At 37.8% G+C, this 12,162-nt stretch overlaps 1 protein-coding gene across 3 annotated transcripts in view; it reads right to left on the bottom strand.

Moving 5' to 3' along the window:
• Positions 1 to 4,054: 4,054 nt before the first annotated feature.
• LOC5571774 (AT-rich interactive domain-containing protein 4B) overlaps positions 4,055 to 12,162 on the bottom strand; it is a 69,111-nt gene continuing 61,003 nt past the window's right edge. For all 3 annotated transcript variants that reach the window (XM_021840052.1, XM_001659857.2, XM_021840053.1), the window contains 2 exons: positions 5,389 to 5,526; positions 4,055 to 5,322 (listed from right to left, as the gene is read on the bottom strand). In XM_021840052.1, the coding sequence (XP_021695744.1) occupies positions 5,138 to 5,322; positions 5,389 to 5,526 (323 nt within the window). In that variant the 3' untranslated portion in view covers positions 4,055 to 5,137. The remainder of the gene's footprint in view (positions 5,323 to 5,388; positions 5,527 to 12,162) is intronic.

The following is a 12,162-nucleotide window of genomic DNA, read 5'->3' as shown; positions in this document are numbered from 1 at the left end:
AAATGCCTAGAATAAATGAAAAAAATAAAATGGCGTAGGAATTATTATTGGGTACAATTAGTTTTTAAAAAACTCTGGAATAAATCTTAGTGGAAGAGCTCCTGTAGGATCTGTGAGAAATTTCTTAGAAGTAACAAAAAATCAGAGGGAAAACATGTGGAAGAAATCGTGTGATAATCGCTAGGTTTTTTTAGGATAATCTCTGTGAAAATTACTGCAGGTTTTTTAAACTCTGGAATAAAGCTTTGTGGAAGAGGTGGAAACTCCAGGTATTTTTCAGGTAGTAGACACCCTGTTCAATTACTTTTTCTACACTGATTCTTATCCACCTACTGAAATTCGGTGGCAGCAAATTCAATTTCGCTTGTGAAAAAAATCATTTCTATCAGAATACCCTACAAAAACATCATCAAATTGTAAAACTTGTATTTCATCCTTAAAAGACCACCTTGATCCATCAACTGGAGGTATCACATTGCCGTTTTCTTACACCAGTAATATAAAATTCATTTTGTATTTTTTATATTGTGTCGCCAGCACTAAATTGAAGTTCGGAAGTCCAGACTTCCGACTTCCGAACTTACTTCCGAAGTTTTTTGACACTTGAATTTGGCAGCTACGTTATGATGAGAATGAACTTGTTTTGGCTAGCAGAAAAGGGAAGTGAAGTCCGATAACAGTGCGCCACCAACAGGCCTACGAATAAAACGGAATCTAAAGAAAAACAGCGAAAGCAGGTGATTGAGATACTCAGTGGCAGAATGTGGGAATGACTGGTGGACCTTTACCGCCGTGAACCTGTCCTGTTCCTTGGAGAAGCAAGGCATAAGTTCCACAGAAGATTTTTCACAACCATTATTGTGTCATCCGGCACGATGTTTTTGTTTTGATTTGCTAGGTGCAGTGTTGCGAGATGAACAAAAAATAGTATCGGAAGTAAGCAAAGTTGCCAGTTTGCCAACGACCTTCCGACAATTTTTGTCTAAATGCACAATATTCAATTTTCAATTTCAGTGCTTCTAGGTGAAATTGAATGTTGAAATGACACTAACAGTGGGTGAAACTGTATGTGTGCGTATGTTGCATCCACTAACTTTCTCGTCGCATTCGCTCTCATAGTCATATTGGCATCGTGTTAGCGGAGTTTGTTTTGGTTCGTTTTCGCACTGATCGGGAATCATTCGGCTGAATTTTTACGACACTGCTTCTTCGCTTAGGGGACGTTGTAGAGCTTATTGGAATCGATCGCAGGACATTTGAAGAGGCTTTCGTGTCTCTAAAGAGGTAGACAACGAGAATAGACATGGTCACCAATTGTACCGAAACAAAGTGCACGGTTGCAGGTAGAGATAGAAGCCTAAAACCGAAGCAAACCGAGTGGAGAAGATAAGGTTCTTAACCACGGGAAAAGTGATAATTAGTGAGGGAGGAAAAAGATCTGGGAGTCACCTTTGGTCGGTGGTACATGGATAAGGAGGAAAATATCTCTAAACATTTTTCCAAGAATTTCTTTTTAGATACCATCATGAATTTAATCTGGGTTTTTTCAAATGATTATTTCCCTCCAAAAGTCGTTACGTTTTTCAAGAAAATTCCAAGTTTTTCAGAAATTTCAAAATTAAAAAAAAGCCTCCAATAATTATTTTTTTTATTCAAAGTTTTTTTTTTTCAAATTATTCATCAACATTTGAATCTCGGGACAATATCCAAGTTTTTGAAGAAATTCAGAAACAATCCCTGAAGACATTTATGTATGAATGATCGGACTGTAATAACTGCTGTATGGTGTGGAGCCTTCATTAAAGTTGTGAAAAATCCAATGAATTTGGAAATTTTATTTAAATAAAGATTTCTTAGCAATATTTTGATGGAATACTGGAGATGCCGAGAGAAATTTGTGGAGAAACTTATGAGAAATACCAGGTTGAATTTATTACGGAATTCTTAGAAAATTGGATTTGGAGCAATTCCTAAGAGTAAAACATGAATTTTAAAATAAACCTTATGAAAATTCCTGAATTATTTGAAATTTGGCTTAGGTATTGTTGTAGGGTTTCTTGGAAAATATATCGAAACTTGTTTTTTCGAAAGCTCTGGAAAGAACTCCTGTAGGATCCGTGGAAAATCTCCTAGAGGTAACAACTGGAAAAATCGGAGAAAGCACCAGGGAAAGAAACATATGAATGATATAATGTGAAAATTACTAGAGGTAGTAGCATTTGAGTGCTCAAAAAATTACTGGGCCAAATTCTGAAGAAATTTTTTTTAAGCATCCCTTGAGAAATCGCTGATAGCATCCCTGAAGGAGTGCCAGAAGAGTATCTCAGAAGAAATCTTTGGAGAAATCACTAGAATCCTCGGAATCTGAGAAAAATAGCATTAACCCTCTAATACCCAAATTTTTATTTTCGATTTAAGTATTATTTTTCGTTATATAAAATCGTTCTAAACACGTTTTGGGCATTTATTTATTTTTAATCGCAAATTTTTAAATTTTGGTTTTTGATTTTTATAATTTTTATTTTTGAACATTTTTTCATTTTTTCTTGAAGCCTTTTCTAGTTGTTGATTTTTGGCAACAATAAAAATTTAAATTGTTACGGTATTTTTAAAAATATTAAATTTTTATTTTTTTTTTCGGAGCGTATTTTATTTTCCGTGTAACTAACGGAAAAACAGGTTTGAATTGATTTTAATACCACCAGGCTCTTCGTTTGTGGTAGGTTAATCGTAGAAAAATATAAAAGGTACGATTTTTTATATTACACGTTAAATGAAGCCCAGGCATTTGTAGGTTATATAAGAATGCAATTTTTCAAACAATTTCTAAAAATACAAAAAAGTTTCAAAAGTCATAAAAAAACTTTTCTTATATGCGTGTTATGAGTCAAGGTATAAGCCAAAAGTAAAATCATTTTGATTTGCGAGCTACGAAAAAATACACAAAATTCCAAAGTGTACCCCGTCTAAAGGCGGGGTTGGGTATTAGAGGGTTAAGAACTTGTGGAATATTCGAGTTATAGACTCTGAAGGTATCTCTGGAGGCTTTAGAACTTTGAATCAGGATTCACTGTAAGTAGATTAAAGCATAAACGTTACTTTTGAGACCATTTTGATTTAAATAGAGACTCTAAAGACCTTACATCAAAATTAAACTCCTGCTTATTTGGGAAATGTATTATTTTTCGCACCTGTTGTTATTTTTGCTATTTCCATACAAAGTTTATTATTATAGTAGAATAGACGAAAAAATGTTAAAAAATGGAATGTTCTTAACCTTGTTTAATATGCTCATGAACCCAACTGGAACTAGGAACTGTTCCTGCCCTTATCAACTTGACAATCAAGTTCTGCTTCGTCGACTAAACATAATTATTGAACATAATTAATAAAAATGACTAAAGCATTAAAGGACTGAACTGCCCATAAATGCATGTCAGTCCCATGTTTGCTGGATTTCCTATTCACATGGGACAATTATGCGTTTATGGGCAGTGAACGACGCAAGTAGCGTTTTGATAGCGGCACAGCCGAAATTTTTTTATTGAAGACATTTTGTGTCTCAAGAACAACATATATTCAACCATGTAATTAATTAAAAAAATGTCCCTGAGTGTGTCCGAAATTACCTGAGAATTCCAGGTTTTTCCAGGTGGTAGACACCTGCCACATTATACCCATTCAACAATGCCCCCAAATTGTTGAAATCCCATAAGCCGTGGGACTCCTATTATGCGGATTCCTATAACGCCTCCCAACCATGTGTCTTATAGGAGATCTGGCTGTATGCCGATTAACAAGAATTGATAATATACGCAAATAAAGCGCTTCTCCCCAGCATATACCGCAGCTAATCAAAGCAAAGTTAATCAGCTTTCTTTCTTTACTGAACTGCTGAGTTGCGAATTGGCGATAGGAACGATTCAAACAACAGCAAATACAAACAACTTACCATCGAGCGGGCCACCATATGCTGAACGAAGCCTTCCAACAGCGAATCTAGGGTGCAATTTCGGATGTCCTAGAAAAAATAAGAGGAAAACGCAAGCGACAGTTTAATTTTGCAATATACTTTTTAATGTTTATTTAAATAGCCATCTCTTTTGTATGTGTATGTACTTGTGAGTGTGAGTGTTTTAATAATATGTGTTCTTGTGTAGATTGCGTTCAATCAATTGAAATTAATGTAGTATTCAGTTATCATATAAGTTAAAATGGATTTATGTGCACGTATGGCTCTCCCTGTTTTCAAGTAACCAGGTCAAGAGAGCTGCTTTTACTACGTCAAGAGATCGCCACTGCAAAATTCTCAAAAGATTGCCGATCATCACTGTATTATGGCGATGGATTGTGAGCATATTGATCGGAAGTTCTTCTTTTCATTACTGATTCGCGGTTCTGTGTTATACTATCTCACAACAAGCAAACATGATTATCAGCTGCTGGTTGTAGCTGGACTGTACGGTTTGACTGCTCTCATTCCTTTCCTGTAGATGACTATGAATAGAACAGATAATTGCCTCTTCTAGTGTTGTATTGAAATTCAAAGATTGTACAACACTTTACAAGGAGCCTACGCTAGTTCTCAGCTGATGAATACTTAAAGACTAAAATTGCATGACATGTTTGACACTATATTAGTTGCTGGAAAGAATCTCAAACAAATTGGACGCAGAACATTGATCACTTAAGCGGATTAAAAAAAATCTACCTAATAAACATTAACAGATCCAGAACATTTTGAAGTAAAACTTATGTATGCACTGAAATTTACCTAGTTTGTCTCTACTTTACAAAACTCCCTTATGCTGCATCCTGAAATGATCGAAACACAATATTGTAAACCTAGGAGCAGCCATCCACAAACAGACACATTCGAATAAATGAGGTTCTAATAGTTTTCCACAACTTAATCTGACTTATGATCTAATCACTCTAAAGTTTCACTTTTTGTATTGATGCTCTGCGTTGTTTGTGGGGTGCCGCTTCTGCAACGGAAATCTCATCACACAATAATGATCTGTAATGCGGTCAAACTATCCTACTAAAATGGGTATAAGTTAAACGAGTGTAAATAAACTTCTTCATGAATATGCATATAGATACAATCGGTTCAGGCCCAACGTGGACCTCCAGCTTAGCTGTTTCCACCGCCGGCGGCCAGTTTGGCCTGTTTTTTGCTTTCGCGTTCGCGCCTTCGGAGCTTCTTCCGCCGCCGATCGATACTGGCCAGTTCGGCCTTGATCGCGTTGTACGTTTTGCGGAGCTCTTGAATCTTCTTCTTCAGGATGGCTATTCGCTGGGCGCTGTTAAGCGCGGGATCTGTAAGAAGAGAGAAATGCCAGTTAAGAATCCAGATCCATCACGATCATGTTAAGTAAAGCTTACCCAAATTGACGAGGAAGTTGTACTGACAGGGTCGGCCGGATTTTCCACCGGGTGATGCTGAGCTGGAACCGCCGGCGGCCGACGAAATGTGACCCCGGTGGAATGCCATCGAGTCGGAGTTGTCCTCGCTGTCGGTAGCTGGTGTTGGCGGAAGCGATGCGATCATTGAAGTATCGGACGAAGATTCATCCGAGTCGTATTCATCGTCGATTGGGCGAGGAACATTTCGTGGTACCATGTAGATTGATTTGAAACGGCCCGAAGCGGGATAGTGCGAACGTAAATACATGTTAGTTGAATATAACGACTTTTTTTAACTTGCGTAGAGATCGGTTGGATTAAGATTGACTTGAGGATAGTTGGTGAGCTACTTTTTATAATCCTTTTTTAAAACGAGGGTATGGACTCTTGGTATGATATGTCGATAAATTACGGGTAGAACGAACCGGGATTATCGGCTTGAGTATAAACCATAAACTGAAGTTTCATTGTTACCTATCTATCGAACCTGTTTTGGCCGCGAACGAATTCAGAAGTGATGAAAGGCTCTCGGAAAAAAAGACAAGAAACCGTTTTTTGTATTGTCTGCCTGAAAAACTGCCGAATCAATTCATTTCAAAGGTACATGAAGCTCTTTAATTTTTGAAATAAAATCCAAAAACAAAGCACTCAAAACATGGTAAACATTTTTGCAGCGATTATCGATCAATTTGCCATGAGTTAAACGCCACGATTTCTTACCATGGTAAAAACGGTTTGGGTTTTTAAAGAATTATCGTTTTATCATTAATTTTTAAAATCTAAAAGAGGAAAATCACCATAATCGTTTAACAATTGTTCAAATCCAGTTTTCGATTCGAACTGCCGTGAATCGCAAGTCAGTCCCATCTGTAATAAGTAGCCATTGAGAAAATGGGATGCGAAGTTTCCAAACTCGTTTCCCATACGAATATTTAAAAAATTCTAGAGGTTTGGACCATGTTCAAATCTAAATTAAACTGTCACAATTTACTTATCTTTACGATATCTTTCTGGAAAAATATAAAGATGATCAAAACACGATTCATTTTTGTGTTACACGGTGCGGAAATCTGTAGTGGGACTGATATGCAGTTACTTTTCATTATGGGACAATTTGATTTGCTGTTTTTTCCTACATTTTTCGAACAAATCTTATTATCTCATTAGGGCAGCTGAAAGAGCATTGGAAGATATGTTGAAAACTGATTCATTTCAGACCTCAACTCAATTTTGACGAAAATGTAGATTAGACAGTTTCACAAAAATCAAAATTTTTGGGATTCAACCAGTCACCCCCTAGTCCTGGTTGCAATATTAAAACAATCTACCAGGTATCAGGTATCAGAAGGCCGGCTCCAAAGGCACGTTCCCCACCAGTTGGGAGATTTGTGCCATCGCCATATATACCCGATGGGAGAGGAAAGGGAAGGGAAAGATGGGAGGAAATAGGAGTGGGATCCCTTGAAGAGGGAAGATCGCATAAGCGAAATGAGAGCATGTAGCTCCATACCACAATGGGTTTGAACAGCGCCCTTAAATGGGCACTGCAAAACGCATGAGCGTAAAGAGAGCCTATAGCTCATTACCACAGCGGGTTAAGAATAACAGAAAGTCCTGAAGATTCAGGCTTCTGAATTCAGTTTCACTTAATAAGTGTTTACGAAGTAATTGAAAACGCATTTGCGAAAAAACTGGACAGTTACATATCAGGTGATACGAAGTTCCATAATCGGAGTCACAACTATCACAAACAAGCGCTGCTGTGGGAGTTGTAGAGAACGCACCAGACATCGCCATCAAGCACATCCTTTGGAGATGGCCCAATTTTGATTGGATTGTTCTCACTTCGCCCTTTTGCCACCACACAAGACATCCATATGCCAATATTGGTCGAACAACTGTTGTGTAAATCCATTTGATATATTTGGGTTTGAGGCCCCAAGTTTTACCAAAGGTTCGCCGGCATTGACCGAAGGCCATGCAAGCTTTTTTGGCTCTGAAATCAATGTGAGGTGTCCATGAAAGTTTGGAATCTAGGATGACTCCGACATACTTTACTTGATCAGTCACATTAATCTCAGTGCCAAAAAGACGTAAAGATCGAATTCCATCGCGGTTTCGTCTTTCCGTAAAAAGAACAATAGATGTTTAATTTGGGTTAACCGAAAGGCCATATTGGCGACACCAACTCTCGACTACCTGAAGAGCACTTTGCATCAGGTCGAATAGGGTGCTTATGCACATACCAACTATCAGAGCTAGATAGTCGTCGGCAAATCCATAAGTTGGAAAACCGCAATTATTGAGTTGCCTCAATAGCGTATCTGCAACAAGATTCCACAAAAGTGGTGACAAGACTCCCCCTTGGGGGCATCCGCAAACACTCAATTTTCGAATCGCTGCTTGACGCAATGTCGAGAAGAGATGTCGGTTTTTGAGCGTTTGATGAATCCAATTGGTAATCATTGTAGGTAGTCCATGGTTTCGTGCGGCTTCCAATATGGCATTGAAAGACACGTTATCAAAGGCACCCTCAATATCCAAGAAAACACCCAAGCACGATTGCTTCTGAGCGAATGCTTTCTCGATATCGTATACAACTTTGTGTAAAAGAGTCACAGTGGACTTTCCAGATTGGTAAGCATGTTGATTCACATGAAGAGGCATGTTTGCCAAATAAACATCACGGATGTGATGATCGATAATGCGTTCCAGACATTTCAGAAGAAAAGAGGTCAGTTTGATTGGTCTAAAACTCTTCGCTTCTTCATACGACGCACGTTCTGCTTTCGGGATAAACTTTACAGTAATATCACGCCAGGATCTGGGAATGTACCCGGTAGCAAAACTGCTTACAAGTAGCTTTTTCAAAACATGTTTGATAAACTTAAATCCCTTTTGGAGCAGAACAGGATAAATCCCATCCGCTCCTGGAGATTCGAAAGGAGCAAAACTATTAAGTGCCCATTGAATCGATTCAGTAGTTACGATACTGCGAGCCGAGACCAGAGACTCGTAACTACATGAAAAGACATTTGGTTCATCCGTAGATGCTATGTCCACACATCCGGGGAAGTGTGTATTGAATAAACATTCTAAAACTTCTTCATCGGAAGAAGTAAAGTCACCATTAGGTAAGCGAATTTCGTTCACTTGAAAATCCTTAGATTTTGCAAGGATTTTGTTCAGCCGACTGACTTCATTCAAACTGGAACAGCAGAACGAAGAGCCTTCTTGTAAGCCTTGCGAGCTGACTTGAATGACTCTGATCCAGCTGAACGGCGTCTGTTCCAACTCCTTCTACATTGTTTCCTGAGTCTAGTCAGATCGGAATTCCACCATGGGGTCCCTCTTGTAGTCTTTACAGACCGCAGATGACATGCTTCTTCAAAAGCTTCCACAATGTAGGATGTTGTAGTATCAACGGCATCATCCAGATCACTTGGATTTTCAATGGATGGAGAATATCCATGAAATTTGGTCGCAATCAATTCAATATAGATTTCCCAGTTTGTTGACCGGGGATTTCTAAAACGCAAAGTCTGCGCAGTTACATTTAAATGTTCAAAGAAGATGTAGCGATGATCAGATAATTGGGTTAATTCTACGAGTGGCGTGAGGTGAAAATTGTCGGTATCGTATAGCGAGGTGACAATTCTCGACTCGAGTGAAGTGACTCTCCATTTGATTTGCACGGCGAGTCACTTCACTCGAGGCGAGAATTGTCACCTCGCTATACGACACCGACAATTGTCACCTCACGCCACTCGTAGAATAAGCCCAAATGATTCCTCATCTGATACATGCCAATTTGTCAACTCGTGACTGATTCTATTCGAGCAGAGCGTTATGTCTAACACTTCTTCTCTATTAGAAACCATGAAGGTTGGGCCTATGTTAAGTAATCCAAGGTCTGTACTACTTAAGTATTCCATCAGACTAGAGCCTCTCAAATTGTCAAATTGATATCTGAGCTGCCCCAGATGATGCGATGAGCATTGGCATCAAAACAATCTACCAGACAAATTTCCATCCAATTTGGAGAAGATCAGGAGGTGCCTCAAGTCGAATTTGTGTTTTTTGGCTATTTTTTACATTTAAAAAATTCTAACGCAAATTTGGAAAAACGAAAATCAAAATAAATACCACTAGTTGAACATATTATTAGTACTTTACAAATTTTGAGAACACTGTATGTCGATTAGAGATGGTTTTGACCTCATAAAATTGATTTCTGTTCATTAAAGTACCTGTAAAACATACATTTCTCTACAGTTTTTGTTCTACAAGATTCTTAACCTCATGCCTAATCATAAAAGTTCAACCGTAGTATCATTCCTTTGTCATTTCTAAACGTTATTGTAGTATATCATTTTTTTTTTTTTTTTTTTTTTTTTTTTTTTTTTTTTTTTTTTTTTTTTTTTTGTATGGTATTCAGTTGGAGCTGCCTGACAGCTTAACTTGTCAAGGCTGAACCCTCGGTTCCCCTCTACCAGGACCAATACTCAGACGGACTACTAGGCAATGGCGCCCACATGAACACTGTTTTTTTATTAGTATTGAGACGTGGTAGTTTTTGAAAAGTGCCCATATTCCCTTGCTTCTGAGAAAAGGAAGCATTGTGAAAATCAGAATTTGTTTGAAATAGTTGTGTAGTAGTGTCATTACTAATACTGTCTAGTCGAAATGGTTTTGAATAATTTGTCATTCAAGTGCTATTCTGATTACTCCTGTCTTTTACGTAAGATTAGAGTCTTAAATGTCAATTGTCGTCAAGTTTTAACAAAATTAGGCTGTTTAGTAGTAGTTCTAGTTAATTTTATTTTTTGTTGTTAAAAGTGTTTATTGGTCATTACGTTCATATATCCTTAAAGAAAAAAGTCGCTCTCCTTGTCTGTTCAACAATTTTTCGAAACTAGCAAGTGTACCCTAATGATCGATCTCAGCGTCTTACTTTCCATAGTCATTTTATAGTGAATATTGAAGAGTAAAGTTACCTTACGCTTCTATTACAGTCTCCTACATGATTCACTTTTCGGTGGCAAATGCAATGCTTCACAACGCCTACTTTCTAATTGTAAATTTTGCGAAAATGAAGCTGGAATTAGATTATTTATACCGCTGTTACAAAAGAGGTATTTCTTATTATGGCAATGTAAAAACCATATTAAAATAAGATTGTCGCCACTTATTTCTACTCAGTGAATCTACTGGTCATTTTCCTAAGAGTTCCTAAGTATTCCCTACGTCGTATATGATAACGATGTTTCTAGCTAGCTAATAGTAAGAGTGGCTACGGATCATTCTGGTTAGCAAAAGGCAAACTGAACGTCACCAATAGTATTAATGTCCACTTCGAATAGATTAATTATTTGAAATGGGCATCAATTCTATCAATGACGCAGAATGTCCGTTGGATCACATCCGAGATATTATTGCGTCTATGCCATATGAATTATGACGCGGCTTTAAGCAAAAAGTGCCAAAATGTGATACCACCACTACAGGTTACGCCTTTGGTTTCCATCATATGGGCTAATGGATTATGCCCTCCCATCGCGGCAAGGTCGCATAACCAAGGGGAGGGCATTATTGTAGTATATCATTTTTGTATCCGAATTACAGATAAATTGTAAAAAATCGTCGGAAATACGACATTTTTCATTCCCATGCATTTAGGGCTGCTGCCAAATGGCGCGATTGCTGACATGTTACAAAATTGATCATGCTTTGCTTCTTCAATGATGGATAATGATTGAAAAAACAGCTATCAATTGTCATCAACGAAGTCGTGTTTCAAACAACATTCGCATTTGATGCCAAGCAATTACATATATGATATAGGGTGATGTGCTAGTATCCATCGTATTAAGCATTGATCAGTGAGAACTGCAATTTTCCTAGTATTGCAGTGAATGATGCTGATACAAACCGATGCCAAACAATTCTTTCTCAAAACGGCTTTAGCATTGTATAATAACATTTAGATAAATCTTGATCTGTTTTTGGAAATAATTCAGAGAAAATGCATCTTACCGTATTCTCAATCCGTCGTATCGTTTTCAACTCCGTTGTAATCAGTTTCCAGATTCGTCTCACAACTTACGGCTCACTGTGATGTATTGAGTGGTTAAAACACAATATATCAACGCTATAATAAAATGTTTTACTAGAATATATAGATCTACGGGCATCTCCCTCCGTTCCTTCAGCATGATGGAATATACTAATTTCCTTTAATATTAATTGTTTGTCATCAAAATTCATCCCAAACATATGAACACAATTTCTTTTGACCGTACAATTATGGCATTTGCTTACAGTACAGCGAAAACAACACAATCAAAGGAACCGTATTTTTACGTCGAGCGCTGCGCACACATTGATGCGCACAAGCTTTTTTTTTTTCTCAGTACGACGGATTGAACTTTGTTTACATTCTCAATTATACGCGGCGGTTGAGGAAATTTCGTAAACTTTGGTCACTTATTGAAGTTTTACGGCGTGTGATTGGAATGAAATCCTTCAGTGAAGAAGTACGAAGGTTTTCCATAGTGAAACTAAGTGCCCGGCGAAGTAAGCCACCCACGAGGGCGGGAAGAAACTTGTGTTGGAAAATGGTGTGACTGATGTCGATCGCTAAGCATTTCTCTCAAATCGTGTTCGTCCATGCGATTTCGGTGAAAAAGTGAAATGTGGATAATTGAACTGAAGCTATTTATCGAAATACAGTAGTTTCATTGCATTTTTGGT

Source organism: Aedes aegypti, chromosome 2 (assembly GCF_002204515.2).
Source record: "Aedes aegypti strain LVP_AGWG chromosome 2, AaegL5.0 Primary Assembly, whole genome shotgun sequence".
Classification (NCBI taxonomy): Eukaryota; Metazoa; Arthropoda; class Insecta; order Diptera; family Culicidae; genus Aedes; species Aedes aegypti.
This window is presented reverse-complemented; position numbering and strand designations above follow the sequence as displayed.